Source organism: Theropithecus gelada, chromosome 7b (assembly GCF_003255815.1).
Source record: "Theropithecus gelada isolate Dixy chromosome 7b, Tgel_1.0, whole genome shotgun sequence".
In the NCBI taxonomy this organism is placed as follows: Eukaryota; Metazoa; Chordata; class Mammalia; order Primates; family Cercopithecidae; genus Theropithecus; species Theropithecus gelada.
Genome location: NC_037675.1, coordinates 106,273,960 through 106,293,077, shown reverse-complemented (window position 1 = coordinate 106,293,077; position 19,118 = coordinate 106,273,960). Strand labels below are relative to the sequence as shown.

Here is a 19,118-nt window from a genome sequence, read left to right as displayed (position 1 = left end):
GGCATGGGAGCAACCCCCAGGGATGCACACCAACGTGGGGCCCAGGTTTCCAAGAGGCCCCACTCCAGACCTTCCCGTCCCAGCCTGTGGAGGGACCGGGCCACAGAGGGAGGCGATGGTCTGCGAGGCTCCCGTGTTCCCGGCTGGTTGTCCTGTCTCGCCTATCCCGCCCCACCCCTCCCAAGTGGATGAGGCTTGGAGGAAGCCAGCCCTGGTGGCCAGGAGAAGGGTCCTGGGGCCCCCGGGGGAAGAAAGGAGAATCAGGCTCTTGCTTCAGAGCAGGGAGGCGGGGCCCTTGGTTCCCTCCCTGAGGGGTCTCAGTTGCCAAAGAGCCTAGAGCCACGAGGCTCCTTGGGCTCAGGGCAATTCCAAGGCTAGTGACAGGGAGTCCATGGAGACACTCCCTATGAGGAAGAAGTGGAGCTTGGGCCTGTCACAGCAAAGGTCGCTCACAATGAGTTAGTGATTCAGGTGCAGCCAAGGACACCACTGCCCACCCTTGCCTTCAGTCTCCCCACCCCTCCTCTCTGGGCGCCTAACCCTGCCCCAGCCTGGGGGAGAGGGGCTGTTCAAAACCTGGCCTCCCACCGCCTGCACCCATGTCCCCAGTCCCCTCTTCTTCCACTGGGCACACTGATACTTCCTCTCCCTCAGCATCCTCGCGGGGAAAATGCCACTGTGTGGGTTCCAAGCAGTCAGTGCGGCCTCGGTGGAAAGGCAGAGTCTTCATGCATGAACTTCCCAGTGCCACCCTGGCGGTGACAGTGCCACCCTGGGGGTGACAGCTGGTGTCACTAAGCAGACTACCGCCCCCAGCTTGGGAAGGGGCTGGAGCAGGGCTGGAGGGCTCCGAGGTTTGGCAGAACCTGGAGCCTTCTGAGAAGGGGCTGCACCCAAGGGTGGGACAGTGGGTCTGGGCGTGTCAAGGAGGGAATTTGGGGCACAGCAGATAGCTGTGCAGGTAGGGAAGAGGCAGACTGCAGCAGGAGAAACCAAGAGGGTCACGGGAGGTTTGTTTCCAGATGAGAGAAACTGACAGTTTTAAATGCCCACCAGGAACCACAAAGTCCCATCAGACAAGGGGGTGCTCCCAAGGCCTGGCAGGGGCCACCAGCTCTGAGCCCTTCCTGGGGACACTTGGGGCTCTGGGCTAGCAGATGTCAGACAGAGGCTTGGGGGACTGGGGGACATGCTAGACCACCTCACTAAGGGGGCTTGGACTGACCCTGCAGAGGCGAACGCTAGTGACTCACTGACTTCTCCAGGCCTGGACTATAAATAGCCACCGGCCTGGGTGGGGGCAGGGAGCTGGGGCTTTTCTAAAAACAGCCCTGCCCAGGCCCAACAGCTGGGGCCCCTGCCAGTCACACGGCCCAGCCCGAATTATAACACCCCCACCCCCCAATCCCCACAGTGGGCCTGTCCCCAGGTGGTGGGCAGCACAGGAGCCACCGAGCTTGGGGCCATCCATCTGGGCCCTGCTGTCTCGACGTGTGACCTTGGGCAGGAACGAGGGTACATGGGCGTGTCCACCTGTGGGTTCACTCTTTGGGGGCCACACCTCCCTGTGGGAACATCGTACACGGTGGCCCAGGACACACAGACACCCACAGCTGCCTGCATACACACCTGCAGCCACGGAGCCTCACCATGCAAGGCACACCCAGAGCTCCTGTCCGTCTTGGTTCCTTTGCTGGCTGTAGCCCACTAAACTGACTTCTCACGGAGCAGAGAGGAAAAAGAAAAACCAGGCTCCGGAGAGGCAGCTCCTCCTCCTGTCACAGGGTCCCCAGTCCCACCTCTCCAGGCAGGCGGGGCGATGGCCTCAGTTGCTGCAGGTCACCCTGTAGGTGACCCCGCCCAGTATTCCATAGTCCAGTTTTACTGGCAGATCTGTGAGGGGTGGGGAGGGGGAGGCGTTGAGCTATTTAACTTAAAAACAATAGCACAGATGGGAATGAAAAATGGTGCAGCTGCTTTGGAAAACTGTTTGGCAGTTTCTTAAAAAGTTAAACATAAACTTAGCATGTTGCCCAGTTGTTCCTCCACTAGGAAACTACCCCAGATAAATGAAAACTCGCATCCACACGAGGACTATGCAAATGTTCACAGCAGCAGGATTCGCAGAAGCCCCAAGCTGGAAGCAACCCAGATGCCCATGGACAGAAAAGCAAACAAAATGTGGTCCATGCATGCAATGGAATGCGCTTCAGCCATGAAATGCAACGATGTCCTCATACAGCCTGCAGTGAGGATGGAGCCTGAAAACAGTTGAAGGAAGCCAGGGGACATGCATGACGAGCGCAGGTGAGTGACTGCCAGGGCTGGGGAGGAGCGCAGGCAAGGGGTCAGACTGATGGGTGCCAGAGGACTTCTTGGGGTGATCGAGAGATTCTCAAAGTGCATCATTGCACAACCTTGATCTGCTGGAAAGCAAATACCACCACAGCACACACATAACCAGCAAGTCTGGTGGTTTGTAAATTACGCCCCTGTAGAGCTGCACCCATCTCACCACTGTTGGGTGCTGTTCACCACAGGGTCTGCCCTCTTCTAGATGTTTCTCACTACTTCCTGAGGGCTTCAGGGACAGCCCCTGGCCTGGGGGACTGGGAGCCCCTCAACAGTGAATGCTCACACGGGGCCTGGGGAACTGGGGGCCCCTCAACAGTGAGTGTTCACACGGGGCCTGTCCGGCGCTCACCACATTTGTGGGAGCCCCCATCCACCCACTCCCGCAGCCTCTGAACGCAACAGTCACACACCGGGCTAGGTCTGCTTTTTATTGGCCACACGTCCAGCTGGCAGCCTCAGGGCACACACCTGGCAGGCGGCAGGCTCGGGCAGGCTGCCCTCGCTGGGTGGGCAGTGAGGGGGCAGAGGCTGCTGGGTGTCACCCTGCAGCCCCTCAGGTGGACTGTATTGTCCCCAGGGCCCGCCCATCCTGGGCAGCTGGCACTGGGAGGGGTTTTCTGTTGATGTGATGGCCAAGTTTCAGCTGCAGGGCAGAGGCCTGGCGGTGGCAGCAAATGCACACCGCTCCCCACTCCAACTTCAGGGGCTGGACATGCTGGGATGGGGGCCAGACCCCACGGGAGGGGACCCTGGCCTGCCATGGCACTGCCTGCCAGCCTACCCCTGCCCAGGGCCCCCAACTCAGCCACCTCCGAGCAGTAAAGACTCGCAAAGCATTGCGTTTTGATTAAACCCTGCTGGGCTGAAGGGCAGGCAGAGCTGTGGTGGACACTGGCAGGACACAGCCCCCCCGACTGGCCCTTGGCAGGCTGCACCGGGTGCATGCGGGTGTGGGCCAGGGTCGCCTTTAGGAAGCAGGTAGGAGGCTGGCGCGTGCAGGCAGTCCAGGAGGGCACTAGGCCTGGCAGGGTACTGGTGCCTGTTGGGGTCCCAGCCACAACACCCAAAGAAGGCTCCGGGAGGGCCCCAGCTGGGTAAGGCACGGACTTTTGGTTTCCGGGGCCCAGTCCCAGCCTGGCCCCCAGAAGAGCCTCTCTTGGCAGAATGGCAGCATGTCCTGTGGCCTGGGCTCTCTCACTTGGCCTTGGGCCTGGGCCTGAGGCCTGTAAGGAGAGAGAAGAAATGACATTATTAGGAGCAGCTTTGCTGGGTACAATACCAGGTGCCCGCTTCTGGGTCCCCAGGTCCCTGAACCCCTCATCACCACTGTCCAGCGGGTTGTGCCAGGCATCTCAGGTCCACTCTGACCCCAGGCTCTTTCTCTGGAGCAGCACAACTTATCTAGGTGGAAGATGCCGGGATGGCCTGGCCAGGCTGGGTTTTGGCAAGGTGTGGCAGCCTGAGCCTGTGTCCTCTCTGCTGAGATGGGGAGTCTCTGTGGCCTGTCTCCCACCCCATGTCTCAGACCCAGGCTGCACTCTGTCGTTACTCATTAATCCCCACTGCCACCACCTGCAGCCCTCCATCGCTTCCACATCGGGGCCCAAGCCCCACATGAGGACCCCAGCAGCGCTTTCTCCAGCGGGCTGCTGAGGGAGCTCAGCCCTGGCCCAACAGCTCCTGCCACCCAGATGGCCCCAGAGATGGCCCCACAGGCCTCCTGCCCCCAACACCCTCTTCGCTCTCTGGTCCAGGGGCCCTCGGTGGCCCTTGTCTGAGTGCTACCCCCATTGCCACCACAGTGCCAGGTGGTGTCCCAGCTTCCCAGTGGGACAGCCCAGGCGGGGTTTGAGAACCACTACTGTGAAGAGACAGAGGAAGAAAACAAAAACTGCCCAAAATGATCACTCAGAGGGGGATCTCAGCACCATTCCCCACTCAGGGAACCCAGAGAAATGGCCAAGACCAAGGCCTGGGCAGGGATGGGGGGGGATCAGCAAGTCTGGGGTTAGCTGGGAACAGAGGCTTGTGACAAAGATGGGAAGCACTCAGGGGCTGTGGGTCAAGGGCCCCCGCTGGTCCCCATCAAATGCACGACAGTGGCAGTGATGGATTACTGCACATTCAAAACTCACGTGATGGAAAAAGGGAGGGGAGAAGGGAACACCTGGAGGAGGGGCGGCAAACACAGAACTGCGCTGCAGCCATTTGTTCCACACGTCACCACAGGTGCTTATTAACTAGAGAGCATGGAGGTTCAGAGACCACCCCGGTAGCCGTGGTCAGCGCAGCTGCCACGAACATCCCCACCCAGCTGGGGAGGACATGGCGTCCCTTGGGGTAGAACTCCTGCCCCAAAACTCAACCTGGACCTACTTGCGGGGAGCAATCAGGCAAACCCAAAGTGAAGGTGTCTTCCAGAACGTGAATGTCATACAAGACAAAAAGGGGCAGGAATGTTCTCGAACAAGAGACTGAAGCTATATGACAACCAAACACAGTGTGTGATTCTGGATACAATCTTGTTTGCGAAAACAACAAAGCAACAGCTATTAAAAGAATTATTGGGACAAGTGGCACATCCGCACTGGCACCGAGTGTTAGAAGCACGTGGACAGGAAGCGCCCCTGCAGCACGCCCTGCCTGCGGGGGACTGGGGAAGACAGCTATGCTCTCAGGTGTCTATGGGCGAGTTTAGGGGTCCAGTGCCATGATGTTTATAAGAAACTCTCCAATGGCTCAGTTGGAGGGGGGCAATGTAGCAAAATGGTCACAATTTTGGTATTTTTGGCAAATGGTTGTAATTTCGGGGAGAAGGTGTTGTTTATTCTGATCTCTATGCAATTTCCTGTGGTGCTGAAGATTTTCTAAATAAAAAGTTGGGGGCTAGACATGGTGGCTCATGCCTGTAATCCCAGCACTTTGGGAGGCCGAGGCGGGTGGATCACCTGATGTCAGGACTTTGAGACCAGTCTGGCCAACATGCTGAAACCCTGTCTCTGCTAAAAATATAAAAAATTAGCCAGCCGTGGTGGCGCGTGCCTGTGGTCCCAGTTACTCAGGGGGCTGAGGCAGGAGAATCACTTGAACCTGGAAGGTGCAGGGTGCAGTGAGCTGAGATCACATCACTACACTCCAGTCTGGGCAACAGAATGAGACTGTCCTGAAAAAATAAATAAATAAAAATAAATAAAAAATAAAAAGTTGGGGAGAGAAGAGGAGGATTCCTTCCTCCTGCCCTCAGCCGCCTGTGTGGCAGGAGCTGGGGTAGGTGGAGGCTAAGCACATGCAGAAGGTTCAGGAGGGAACCAGGTGGAGCGTAGAACTGGCACTGGGCATGTCCATCTTTCACTGGACCGCTGTCAGACTTGGCCGCCCGCCCCAAGCCTGCATGCTCCACTGTTCCTCACACTCAGGGACAGCAAGTCCAAGTTCCAGCCTCTAAGGGAGATGCCAGCACCTTTCTAAAAAATACATGTGGGTGCTTCACACCAGAGCCACACTCGGAAGATGACCCTGGAAGCAAAAGCTGGACCCCAGGGTGAAGGCCGTGCCCCCACAGTGAGGACAAACTGTCTGGAGAAACTTCTCTGGGCTCACGACCGCTCTTGCCTCCGACGGGCACCAGCAGACCTCACATGTCTTAAGCCTAAGCCCCAGGCCCAGCGGTCAGCATATCTGCGATGCACGGACACTGGGCTCGCTCTGAGCAAGGCTGGAGGTGCTGGAAGACGCCACCACCTGGGCTCACAGAGCTCACGAGCGGCCAGGCTGGACCTGGTTCTCTGCTCTAGCTCCTCCTCCACCCAGCGCAGGCTGGTCTGTCTAGCTGGATGCATCAGCCTCTCCAGCCCTGTGGACGGACCTGGCTGACTGACCCTTGGCTGGGGGCCCCCCAGAAGATGCTGTGTGCTGGGGGTAATCTGCAACTCCACAGACCCACCCATGGCCTCGGGGTAGAAGGATACTGTCCAACAGGAGGGGGGCTGCAGTGTGCTTGTCCCTGGCAGCATCTGCCCTTGGGACTGTCCCTGTCTCCTCACAGACTTCCTGGGGACATGCCCCAGGAGGCCCCACTCCACTGACACACTCAGAGTGAAGATATCCCTCCACTGACAGACACAGCAGGAGAGCCACAGGGCTACTGGAACTGCAGTTAGGGCCAGGACACCAGACAGGAGCAACCTCAGCCTGTCCTGCCAGCCAGGAGGTCCCGCCCACGCCCCGGATCCTGCTCACTAAGGGAGCCCGGCTAGCCCTGCCACCTGCCCTCCCGAGGCCTGCATGCCCGGAGCCAGCGCCGAGGTTGTGTCTTGCCTGCGGAAGGCACCAGGTGAGCAGGTAACCTGCGGAGAGGGAGGGGACAAAGGGGAGGAGCCCACCACCAGGGCTGCAGGAGAGGCGAGGCCACACTGATGCACCACGCGGGCTGGAGAGAAGCCAGGTTAGTGTCCCGGAGGGGTGTGGGCAGCAAGCTCTGTCCCCGCTGCCCTTTAGCTGCTGTTAGCCCCCACAGAGCGCCGGCTGCGTACATACCTTACTGGATCACACACAGTTTCTTTGTTTTATTATCATCAGAATCAGGGGGAACCTCTGCTTTCAAATAAAAGAAATGCACTCAACGGCTTATCACACAGGAGCAACCCTGACTCAGAGCGGGTGGGACTGGGGGGCCCGGGACAGCCATGCCAACACCCTCGGAGGGCTGCCCGGTTCTCTGGCCACTGAGCTGCATGGCAACCACTAGCCTGCGACCTGGTGCCCAGTGTCCGCCCCTTACTCCCTAACGGAGGTGGCGTGAAGGTGGGAATTAGCGGGTTGGAGAAACAGTTGCATGGGCCACGGCAGCCCAGAAAGCCACCCCCGGTGGGTGCGCTGCTGCCTCCTCTCCCGCGCCGCGCCCAAGTCACCTGTCCTGGGTGCTGCTGGAACTTGCAGTGCCCAGTGGGGAAGGGGAGGGACCGGCTGGGTGCCAGCGCCCTGGCATGGGACGGTGCCCCGGGCCCCTCCCTGAGTTACCTTCCTGGCTCCTGGAGGGACGCTTCTTCCGTCGCTTGCCAGTCCCCTTTGAGGCCCGGCCCCGGGCCCTGGGGAGTGTGCCCGACCCCGAGGAGTCGGTCACCGCATCCTCGGAGAAGGACTTGTCCAGGGATGTGTCCAGCGCGGACTCTGGGGCTGTATCCTCCTCGTCCTCGTCCCCATCCTCACCCGGGCCTGCCGCAGGGGGTCTGGCACCACGGCTGTGGACTGCGTCCTCCAGCCCTTCGCTTGTGCTGTCGGCCTCGGCCTGCAGGACGCCCAGCAAGGACGTGGGATCCTTGGCATCTTGGCTTGAACTTCCAGCTGCAGGGGGCCTGTTGCTGGAGAACTTGAGGGGCTTCAGGGCCTGAGCATCTCCCAGAGTCACTGGCCAGGCCCCCTCCAAGGGTTGGGGGCACTGGGCATCCTCGGTGGTTAGGACGTCGCTGGCATCCTCATACCAGGAAGAATGCCTCTCCAGGGGTGGGGGACCACCCTCCTCCGACTGCTCCAGCGTAGGCTGAGGGCAGGGGGTCACGGCGTCTACAAGGTCCCAGCCCCGGGACTCGCTGGCCATTGTAGCATCAAGGTCGGGTTTAGAGGCGGGACAGTGTGTGCCGCCCACGGGGTCTCCTGCAGAGTTACTGGTGGCCACTGCATAGAGGGACATGCCAGTAAAGGGCAGGCACCCTGCCCCCGAGCCAGCCCAAGCGCAGCCTCCTCCATCCCGCTGTCTACCTGAACGCCCTGCAAAGCCTCCTCCCCAGGAAGCCTCCTCTGATGTCTCAGAGCAGGACCTGGCCTCAGCGTCCTTGGTCGGTCTACACTGTGGCAGGGCGGGGGACGCTAGGCCACACCATCCCCAGCACCCTGAGGCAGCCACCCCAGGAATGGGGTCCTCCCACCAGGGCCTTGCCGCCTGCCTTTCCTGCCACCTCTAGCACCCTCAGCCCAGGGGCATCTGTCAGTGGGCCTGGCCTCATCTCTTAGGAGCCCAGCAGGCTGGACCACTGCTTCAGCACTCGGGGCAGGGCCTGTTGTTACAGTGGAGGAGTTGGAGTGAGTGGAGGGAGGGATGAGGGATGAGAGCTGAGCGGCCACCACCTGCCCCCTCAGCTGTCCCTAGTCTTAGGGGCCTCTAGGGCGGTCCAGGGAGATGAGAGGCTTTCCAGTGAAGTCAGGAGGGCTTCCTGGAGGCACAGGGTAGGGACAGAGGCAAGGGGACCATAAGGAGGCCGTGGGAGAGGGTCTTACCAGGCTCTGTGGCTCTTGGGGGGTCCATGGAGGCCACCTTGCTGCCCCCGTCGGTGTCCCCGCGGCCCCGGGCCGTCTTCCGCAGCTGGAAGCCCTTCCTGATGTCGGCCAGGAGGGCATCAATGACACACACCTCCTCCTGCTTCCCGGGCCCCTTCCTGCCTGAGGAGTGTGGGACACTCAGAGAGCCGCATGGGGACCCTGGAGCCCACCTAGAGGGCTGGGGGTCGTGGGGAGGCTGGAGCACAGGCAAGGATCCCGGAGCTGCCCTGTCCCCGCCCAGCCGGCCGGCCCAGCCTCACCAGGCTTCCCGTCCTCTCCCCGAGGCCTCCGCGCCTCCTCCTCCGCCAGCTGCTGCTTCCTCCTCTCTGCCTTCGCTGCCTGCTCCTTCCGGTCCTTGTTCTCCTGCACTGGCAGATGTGGCCCCGTCACCCCAGCGTGGCACCCCTCAGGCGCTCCGTGGGCCTGGGCGTCACCCTCCCTGAGCCTCAGCAGCGCAAGGCCCACATGGCTGTGTCCACCCGACGAAGGGTGCCTCTGCCCTTCCTGCTGGAGGAAGGTCAGAGGCCTCAGGACCCCACTCTAGCCGGACAGGCTGTGCCCTGCCAGGCTGCCCCCACCTTCAGGGCACGGAGGAAGAGGTCCCGGAAGGCCTTCATGGTGCCGAACGTGTCCTCCAGGGACAGCTGCCGGGCGTCCTCACACAGGTAGTCGGCCAGCTCCCGCTGCTTCTGCTCAATGGCCTCAAACAGCTCGTCTAGTGCCCGGAAGGCCGAGATGCTGGCCTGAGGGTAAGGACACGTGATGGTCCTGTGAGAGCCCCGCGTGGGCACCACCTAGGGTTAGGCCCTGGGTTGCAGGAGGGTGGTGGCCACAGGGACAGGCCCTGAGGACAGTGGTCTCTGAGAAGGAACAGGGGCCTGTACCCTGACTGTGCACACCTGGGGAACCTCGGTCCCCAGGATCCACCCTGGAGCCAGGAGACAGCACAGCCGCTCGCCCGGCTCGCTTGATCAGGGCAGCCTCTCCTGCCAGCCCCAGGCCCAGGTGCCCACTTGCCTGGAGGCGCTCAGTGTACTGCTCCTGGACCTCGGCCACCGAGGCAGACACCTTCCGCTCAGTCTCCAGAAGCTTCTTCAGGTTGGAGCTGGCCTCTGAGCGGATGATCTCCAGGTTGATCCTGAAAGGTGAGGAGGGCCAGGCAGAGACAGCAACAGCTGACGTCAGCCTTGCTGGGACAGGGGAGCCCCTCCCCTGCACACGCCCTGGTGCCCCACTGTGCACACTGCAGGCTGCACTCTTGAGGCCCTACGTGCAGTGTTGGGGTTGAGTGCCTGTTCCAGCCGGCCCTCAGCCCCCTGTGGGCATCTGAGCGGGGACCCTAATGGTCAGCCTGTCCTACTTGCCTAGCTCTCCCCAAGGCTGAGCAGCTCCTGGGCCAGAGAACCTTCCAGGGCAGGTGGAGCCCGGGAAGGACCCTGTGCTAGGGGCCCGGACTGTGTAGTGGGGTGGCCCAGGCTGCCCTCCTGCCTGGGTTGTGTGACCCAGGAGGTGACACTGCTTTCCTGGGCCTCTTTTTCCTCATCTATACAATGAGGGAGGCCCGAGCCTGCTCGCGGCTGTGGTGAAGGTTCAACTTGTGAAGGGGCTGTACTAGACCTGCCCCTGGTGTGACCCTGACCTGGCCAGCCCTTGCCCCCTCTAGGCCTGTTTCCTCGCTGAAGTCAGAAGGGGATAGGCCATGGCAGACACGGTCCTGTCCCAGAAGGAAAGCGTTCTATTGGGCAGGGCTCCTAAGGGCACTGGGGCTGTGCTACCGCTGTGAGACTCAGTCCTGGCGGGCAGCCACCTCACTGGCTGGGACGGAAGTCAGGCCCCCGCCTGGCTGAGGGGTGTGGGCTGGCAGGCGCTGCCTACCCTGCCGCTTGTGAGGGCTGCTCCAGGTCCTGGGGCAGCTGCAGGAGGTCCGGATGGCTCTTTTCCGCTTCCTGCAATGGGACACGTCCAGTGAGATCCACCGTGGCCACACTCTCCGCCTGGGGACGCCCGTGTTCCCACCCCCCCAGCTCTAACCCTTAGCAATTAAGGTCCAGAAAACCCCCGGCACTCCAGACCCTCAAATCTTTCCCTTGGGCCTGGCGATGACTTTGTGGTGTTTCTGCTTTTCCTAGGGACTGTCCCCCCAGACCAGGGGTAGGTATCCTGGGGAGGGACAAGCCTCATTCAGGGGAGCCAGTGCTGCAGGAAGGAAGGGGTGCTGGGAGGGATGGGGGCACGGCTCTGACTGAGGCTGCTGGCTCTAGATGGGGTCCTGAGACAGGGAGACCGGCGGCCTGAGTGGTGGGCACAGGGGGGTATGGCCTCTACACCTCTACACTGCAGGTCCGGGGGGACTTGAAGCCCTGCCATCGTGCCCCCGCTGGTGCCTGCCGCCTCGGCCCACCTCCAGCACGTGGTGCAGCAGCGTCACACGGTTCTGCTGGGACTTGGTCTCCGTGAGCTTCAGCAACGTGCTGATCTTGAAGCCGTCAGCATTGCCGGTGTGGCTGCCCTGGGAGAGCCCGGGAGTGAGTCTTGCAAGCCCCAGGCAGGCCAGGTGGGATGGGGAGCTGCCCCTGACTTACGTAGTTGAGGAAGTTCCCAATTCTCAGGATCAGCTGGCAGAAGATGGGCAGCTGGCGGCTGGTGAGCAGGCCTGCAGGGGCAGCCAGGGCTGGAGAAGGGCTCTTGGTTCGGAGCCCCCAGATGCCCTGGCGGTGGGGTGTGGTCCTGCTTGCCAGTGCCCCTGCACTCCCTGGCTCCTCCCCAGGCTCAGCCCAGCACCATAAGGGAGGGACACATGACAGGGCCTGGGGACTGCAAACCCTCCACCGATGGGAGTGGACACCTACAGTGTGCCTGACAGATGTGAACTGGTCCGTACCTGTCCCTCTCCCTGCCCAGTGGCTGTGGCAGCTCTCCGAGGATCCCCTTTCAGAGATGGTATCCGTGTGTGTGCACTTGTGTCTGTACATGTATGTGAGAGTGTGTGTGTGGGGGCGTGTACGTGTGTCTGTCCTGTGTGCATATGTGTGACTGTGCTCGTGAGCTTCTGTGTGTGCACGTGCCTGAGAGTGGCGGTGTGCTTGTGGGCACGTGCCCGAGTGGCAGTGTGCATGTGTGTGCACGTATCCGAGAGTGGCAGTGTGCGCATGTGTGCACGTGCCCAAGAGTGGTGGTGGGCATGCATGTGTCTGTGTGTCCAGCAGGTGTGTGCACCAAGGTGGTGGCAGCAGGGTGGTTTCTGGAGTGGTGAAGGCTGGCACCTTTGGGTGCTCTTAGCAGCCATTATGATACTGCCACTAGCAGGGGCCCCGAGCAGCCCTCCAGCTCTAGTTCGGAGGCCTGTCCCTCCTGCACACGTGCCCCACTGGGCCCCACTCACTTTCGCAGGCGGCCAGCACCAGCTGGGCCTTGGGCCGCACCATGTCCAGCACGGCGGCCGCGCCCTCACACAGCAGCATGCACTCGATTCGCAGCTGGTAGCTGGGGATGGTACAGACAGGGATCAATGGCCTGAATCTCCCCCCCGTCCCTGCCAGAGGGGCACTCAGCACAGGGCTCTGGCTTGGGTGGTGGGCAAAGGGAGGGGGTTTCCACTGCCTGCCCTGTCCAACAGGCACCCTCCTGGGCCTGCGCAGAGCGGGATCCAGTTGCTCCAGAGGCCTCGAGCCTCACACTTTGAGGGGAAGGACTGGGGGCGGGGCTCAAGTGATGTTTAGAAGCCCGACAGCTGCAACGCTGCTCCTGGAGCCCAGGGCAGCCATTGGCACAGCCCCTTCTCCACCCTGGTTGGGCCCTGCTCCCTATTCCTGCTCTCCTCCCACCTAGGGCCCAGGCCCTGGGGTCTGAGGGCGGCTGTGCTCACCAGGGAATGGCCAGCAGGAGGAGGTAGAAGTGGTCGGCGTTGGCCAGCTTGGCTCGTTCCTCTGTGAATGCCCGCAGGTTTTCAATCTGCCAGGAGGAGGACGGCGTGTGGGATCCCCCCACACCAGCTTCCCACCCTCCCGGACTGCCCACTGGGCTCAGCCCCTCCAGTCCCATCACAGCTCCCTGTGGCTCATGGTTCACGGCAGAGGTGGGGCTGGGATGCCTCCCTTCTCTGTCTCCCTCCCGGGAGGAGCCCCGGGGACAGCCTCTCCCTTGGTTGGTGGCACTAACTGGGGGCAGGGGGTGGGAGTGATCCTCTCACCTCGTGCTTCTCCGGAAGGAGCTTAAGGAGCTGTTTGAGAACCTCCACATCGAACTTGGTGGTATCGCCGGCCCGGATCATAGCAGCGACCTCCTCGTTGGAGCTGGAGCAGGGAGAGGACCGGGCAGGGGCGGGTGAACCATGAGTCAACCCCACCCAGCCTCTTTGGGACCCCGCCTGGCAGGGTCTCCCCACGCAGTCATGGGGTGGCCAGGGCAGGTGGGACACAGGGCGGTCGAGTTGTCTGCCCACGGTCATGTGGTGAAGGGGACCCAGACTGACTCCTACCCTCGCTATCCCTCCATGGGCCCTGCTCAGGAGATGCAGGGTGGGTCAGTCCAGCCAGCTCCCTCGGGCCAGTGCTGGACACCCGCAGCAGGAAAGGACTAGGGGGCTGAGAGTCAGGGCCCAGGTCCTCGCCCTGGTTTAGCCACTGCTTGTCTGTGGCCTTGTGGGGAGGTCCCAGCGCTCTCTCCCCAGGAGGCTGGACAGCCCCTAGCTGGGGCAGCATGGGGCTATTACCCGCCCACTATCCTGCCCAGGGGATGCAGTATGCACTTCCCATGGTGGCCTGCAGAGGGCACTGCTGGGCCCAAGTCGGGAGGCTCAGGTGGAGGTGAGGCTCTGTGGCCTGGGATGGGGGCCACCTCTGTCACTCACCACTTAAATTGCTTCAGGAAGATGTTGAGGTTCAGGCTCTTCTTGGCATCAAGGAAAGTGATCTGGAAAACCCCCCACCCAACAGGCTGGCACCGGAGGGTGACCTGGCAGGTGGCCCCGGTCTGAGCCCCTCCCCGTCCCCACCTCCTTGGGCTCCTTCCTGGCCGGTGCGGCTGCTGTGGTGGGCTCCTTGGGCTTGGCCGCAGGGAAAGAGAAGAGCTGCTCGATGCTGGAGAAGTCAGGCTCCACAGTCTCGGCATCGGGGCTGCTCAGGGACGCCCACATAGAGTTCTGCTCTGTCGGGTGGGCACATGGCCAGTGAGGCTCTTGCAGCCCCAGGGCCTGGTGATCTAGCAGGCAGGGATTGGAGCCTCCCAGAGGGTCTGAAGGATGACCTGCCTGGGACCCAGCAGGTCCAGCATACAGCAGGCACCCTACCTCCCTACCTGAGGACCTGCAGCCGGGCCCCAGGGCACCATGGCACCCCAGAGGCACTGGCTCACGGGAGCAAGTGGAAGGGGGTCCTCAGAGGTAGCCCCCGCCCTGCTCCTCCCCCGTCCCCACCTCAACCACAGGCGCCGAGCCCAGAGCAAGGGCCAGGCTGCCCTGGCCACGCACGGGCAGGACACGCACACAAGTTCCATTTGCCACATGCCCTTCTCCCCAGCAGAGACCAGCCCCTGTCCTAGGGGAAGCTTCTCTTGGGGGTCTGGGGACCCTCACCACGTGCCACGTTGGATGGCAGCTTCTGCCAGTTCAGTTTCTTCATGCGCAGTGTGGGTGGGTTCACCCGCCGATGTCTGGGGACCCAGGCGGAGCCCAAGCTGTGGTCCACCTGGGACACGATGACCTCCTCCACGCCTCCCGCCACAGGGGGGCGGCAGGTGCAGGCCAGCAGTGGAGGTGGGGGTGGAGGAGGGCCCCAGCCCATACCAGGCAGCAGGGGTGGGGGTGGGGGTGGGCATCCCATGACCGGGAGTGGTGGAGGTGGTGGGGGCGGGAACTCACAGGAACTTGTCAGGGGTGGTGATAGAGGAGGTGCTGGGGGGACTGTGGCCCCCAGGTCTGGCAGGGGGGGAGGTGGGGGTGGGGGAGGAGGGGGAGGGGGCTCAGCACTGGAACCAGGGAGCAGGGGGGTGGATGGGGGAAGAGGGGACGCCTGCTGCTCCAGGGTTCTCGGCTTCGAAACTTTCAGGACGCTGTCACTCTGGGTGTGGTCTACGGGCTCACAGGCAGCAGCTGCTGCTGGCTGCTGGCCCTCCACGCTGGGCTTGGGGGTTGTAGTGTTTTGCGGGGAGCTGCCCCTCTGGTTCTGGCCTAGGTTGGCCTGGACGCTTTTATGGGCCTTGACCAGGGGGCTCGGTCTGGGTCGCCCCTTGACAGACAGAAGCCGCTCAACCACTTCCTCCAGGGTGCATTCCTGGGCTGCAGTAGGGGATGTCCAGGGTCAAGGGAGAAGGGAGCGGGGGAGGGAGGGATGGGGGCTTGAGGAGGAGGCAGGAAAAAGTGGCCACTTCCGCTAGGCAGAGGATGGGTTGGGGCCAAGGACAGGCCCCCTCCCCCGTGGTCTAAGACCCCAGTGTCTGCCCACCAGGCTGTGCCTACACCCCTGCCCCACCCCCTCACCATCGCTGGCCAGGAGCACGGCCCGGTTCACCAGGCTCTCCAGGGCCTCCCAGAGCAGCTGGCTGGAGCGGAGGCTGGGCTCCAGGTGCAGGAGGCCCTGCAGCACTGACAGGAGCTGGGCGGACACCGGGGAGCAGCTCACCTGGACGGGCGAGTGTGGGGTGTGGGTCAGCAGCCGACCCCTCCCCGGTGGACTGAGAACTGTTGGCCCATCTGCCAGGGCATCCAGCCCCATCACCCCCTCTATTCCCACGGATCCCTAGAGATGGGACCCTCAGCGACTGTGGTACTGGTGACATGTGGGACTGTCCTGTGCATTATGGGATGTTAAACAGAACCCCTGGTCTCAACCTACTCAATGCAATAGTACCCCTTGCCTAGTCATGGCAGCCAAAAATGTCTTCAGATGTTGCCAGATGCCACCTGGGGACACAACTGCCCCCCAGATGAGAGCTGCCAGGTTCAGGGAACGAAGGGAGGGCCTGAGTTTGACGGGAATTCAGCCTCTTAGCCCCTCACCAGGCCCTGAGGCCTCTGAATCCCACCTGATGGGGACTGGGTAGCTGGGGCCCAGGACAGTACAGCCGGCTGTGGGCCGCACTGGTCTTTGGAGCCCCGTCCTTCTGGGTCCTGAGGCCCTGGCTTTGCCCCCAGGCTGCCCACTCTAGGCACCAGCTCCCTTTCCAACCCCTGGCCCCTTGCTGCTCCCTGGAGTCTCACCCCAGAGCTGGCGCCACGGCCAGGTCACAGCAGGGTCTGACCAGGGCAGGGAGGACCGTTCCAGGCCCAGCCTCTGGACCTCAGGGCCACAGCCTGCAATGGAGGGTTGCCCTCCGATCCTCCAGCCCCCAGCCCACCTTGTGGAACAGGGAGGCAAAGACCTCCTGGTGGCTGCTCATGTCGACCCCACCAGAGACTCGCAGCAGCTCCTCCTCGTCCTCAGCCTTAGCCTCCTCGAAGGCCTCCAGCTGGATCAGCAGGTCGGCATCCTCCAGGTCTCTGTGTGGGAGATGCCAGGTGGGCTGAGCCTGCTGCTGCTGCCACCAACACGTAGACGGGGCAGCCCGGGTCGGCGCCAGTGTACCAGCCCTGCTCAGCCCACCCAGGACTCTGAGCCAGCTCGTGGCCAGCTGTGGCTGACATGTGGCCCACATAGCCAGGGATGCTGGGCTAAGAGTGGCAGCTCCCAGGTCAGTGCCTTGCACCCTGACAGGCTGCCCCCAGGTCACCGGGCAGCCGCATGCCCCGGGGAAGGGGAAGGGCGAGTATTCCCACTCCCGTCGAATAACATGCACTAAGGCCTGGGGAGGTGGCACACAATGGAACCGGGCCGTGACCTTGGGGGAGGGAAGGCCCTCCTCTGGGAACTGTGTGGCCACAGTGAGGACCACACCTGAGGTGGGTTCACAGGGCTGCATGGATACAGGAGGGGCGGGGCTCTGGCCTGAGCAGGAGGGACCTTAGTGTTCACTGGGCCTAGGACTTGCCAGTCATCTCAGTCTGGTCAATGAGCAGAGCCCTCTGCAGGCAGAGCCGGCCCCCTTCAGCCCACACTGGCGGGGCACAGGCACTCATGCGGGCAAACTTTCCCTGAGGCCATTTCTTTTTTTTTTGAGATGGAGTCTCACTCTGTCACCCATGCTGGAGTGCAGTGGTATGATCTCGGCTCACTGCAACCTCCTGGTATCCACCGATTCTGCCTCAGCCTCTTAAGTAGCTGGGATTGTAGGCACATGCCACCACGCCTGGCTAATTTTTGTACTTTTGGTAGAGATGGGGTTTCACCACGTTGGCCAGGCTGGTCTCGAACCCCTGACCTCAGGTGATCTGCCCATCTTGGCCTCCCAAAGTGCTGGGAATACAGGTGTGAGCCACTGCGCCTGGCTCCTGAGGCCATTTCAACACAAGGCGTTCTAGCCCTGGGCTCCTCCAAGCTGACTCCCCTGAGTACAGTCCTGACTGAGGCCTGGGATAGAGCTTCCCAGCTATGTGGGTTCTCAGCAGGGCTGCAAGATTTAGCAAATGAAACTACAGAGTACCTGTTCAATTTGAATTTCAGACAAACAACGAGTAACTTTTGGCATAAGTATATCCCATGCAACATCTGGGATATATTTACACAAAAACATTGTCTGTTGTGTATTGAAACCTGAATGAACTTCATGTCCCATACAGTACCTGGCAACCCTAGTTTCTTTTTTTAAAAAAATTTATTTTAGACTCAGGGGGTACATGTGCATGTTTGCCACATGGTACACTGTGTAACATAGGGGATTAGCCTTCTAGGGCAGTGGTCCCCAGCCTTTCCAGCACCAGGGACTGGTTTTGTGGAAGACAATTTTTCCATAGACTGGGGTGACGGGAATGGTTTAGGGATAAACCTGTTCCACCCCCGATCATCAGGCATTAGATTGTCATGAGGAGCCTGGATCCCTCGTGTGCGTGCACAGTGAGAATCTAATGCAGTGCTGATCTGACGGGAGGTGGAGCTCAGGCGGGAATGCCTGCCCACCACTCACTTTCTGCTGCATGGCCCGGTTCCAACAAGCCATCTACCGGTCCACAGCCGGGGGGTTGGGGACCCTTGTTCTAGTGGGCCTGACACCAAGTAGCAATGAACACTGTGCCTGTAGGTAGTTTTTCAACTCTCGCTCCTGAAGCCCGTGTCCCTGTCTCCATCTTGCATCCACGTGAATCACCCTGTAGTTCCCTCTTACTGGCATTTCATTTCCTGTTTCTGGGTTGGTTCACTTAGGATCACGGCCTCTAGCTCCATCCACGGTGTGCAAAGGATATGAGCTCATCTGTCCTTTCTATGGCTGCTGCAACCCTAGTTTCTGTGGGCAGCTGCCAGGGACAGTGAGCTGGACTCTAGCCTGAGACCTGGCTTCTGGCTGGACCCCCTGGGGTTACTCCAGGGGAGCCACCTCCCTGCCATTGGAGATGCTGCTTAGGTGAGGTGGCTGGGATCCAAAGGGCAGGTGGGCCTGGCCCTGGGAGCAGTAGGGGCAGCCGGCAGGACCGCCACAGTGGGGACTCACCGCAGGCGAGCTAGGACATCCAGCAGCTGCAGCCCTGCGAAGGGACGGACAGGGTCAGAGGGTTTAGAGGCCACACCCCACCGTCCCCAGTTTACTTCTGCCACCCAGAGCACCCGGCCTGCTCTGCTGCAGTCACGGGACACCAGAGACCTGAGGCTCCAGAGGGGAGACATGAGGGGAGACGTCACGCTGGACACACAGTGATGCTTACTCAGGGCTCAGAACAGGCAGGGTGGGAACCAGGTCTCAAGCCCCCTGTCCTACTCCACTGCCTGGCCAGCCTCGTAACTGAGAACAGTCCAGGGTTGACCCCCAGGCGTTCTGAGGCCCATGTCCATCGAAGGGGCAGGTGGTGGCAGGCCCGAGATGGTGCCTTCCTCTGGGGCCCTGGGCCGGGGGCAGGTTTTGTGGTGCTCCCACCTCCCCAGGTGGATGCAGCATGAGATGCACTGGCCAAGAGGTGGGCAGGAGCGGGCATGCAGCCCAGGGCAGGCGCTTACCGATAAACTCATTCCGCAGCTGGGTGCGCGTGCGCAGGTCCTCGGGGCCCAGAATGACGGCGTTGATCACGCTGAGCAGGGTGACTACGTAAGGCACGTTGTCGCTGCCGGAGAGCTCGTTCATGACAATGCTGAAGCGGTACTGCTGGCTGCACACCGTCTGCGGGGAGGGCGGGGTCAGGGCACACCCAGGCAGGGAGCCCCACGTGCCCAGGCCCAGGCCCTGCCACCCACCTTGTAGTGGTCCAGGGCGTCCAGGGTCAGTGCGTGGCCCTCGGGAGAGTAGATGCACAGGGCGGCCAGCAGCTCAAACACCTGCTTCTTCACCATCACGTTGGATGTGTCCAGGGCTGCCAGGGTGGAGTAGGCAGGCTCAGCAGGGCCAATGCACCCTTTCCTATGCCTGTGCAGCTGGGCTCAGGGCTGGGGCTC

At 61.7% G+C, this 19,118-nt stretch overlaps 1 protein-coding gene across 4 annotated transcripts in view; it reads right to left on the bottom strand.

Moving 5' to 3' along the window:
* Positions 1-2,764: 2,764 nt before the first annotated feature.
* INF2 (inverted formin, FH2 and WH2 domain containing) overlaps positions 2,765-19,118 on the bottom strand; it is a 29,745-nt gene continuing 13,391 nt past the window's right edge. The window contains exons 3-23 of one of the 4 annotated variants that reach the window (XM_025391463.1): positions 18,921-19,036; positions 18,687-18,846; positions 18,187-18,220; positions 16,003-16,144; positions 15,146-15,287; positions 14,243-14,944; positions 13,664-13,815; positions 13,520-13,581; positions 12,860-12,962; positions 12,536-12,621; positions 12,053-12,153; positions 11,253-11,323; positions 11,072-11,179; positions 10,546-10,616; positions 9,688-9,808; positions 9,249-9,413; positions 8,931-9,033; positions 8,629-8,790; positions 7,375-8,028; positions 6,892-6,948; positions 2,765-3,578 (exon numbers count right to left, since the gene is read on the bottom strand). In XM_025391463.1, the coding sequence (XP_025247248.1) occupies positions 6,893-6,948; positions 7,375-8,028; positions 8,629-8,790; positions 8,931-9,033; positions 9,249-9,413; positions 9,688-9,808; positions 10,546-10,616; positions 11,072-11,179; positions 11,253-11,323; positions 12,053-12,153; positions 12,536-12,621; positions 12,860-12,962; positions 13,520-13,581; positions 13,664-13,815; positions 14,243-14,944; positions 15,146-15,287; positions 16,003-16,144; positions 18,187-18,220; positions 18,687-18,846; positions 18,921-19,036 (3,311 nt within the window). In that variant the 3' untranslated portion in view covers positions 2,765-3,578; position 6,892. The remainder of the gene's footprint in view (positions 3,579-6,891; positions 6,949-7,374; positions 8,029-8,628; positions 8,791-8,930; positions 9,034-9,248; positions 9,414-9,687; positions 9,809-10,545; positions 10,617-11,071; positions 11,180-11,252; positions 11,324-12,052; positions 12,154-12,535; positions 12,622-12,859; positions 12,963-13,519; positions 13,582-13,663; positions 13,816-14,242; positions 14,945-15,145; positions 15,288-16,002; positions 16,145-18,186; positions 18,221-18,686; positions 18,847-18,920; positions 19,037-19,118) is intronic. The other 3 variants (XM_025391464.1, XM_025391465.1, XM_025391462.1) reach the window with 3 other exon arrangements.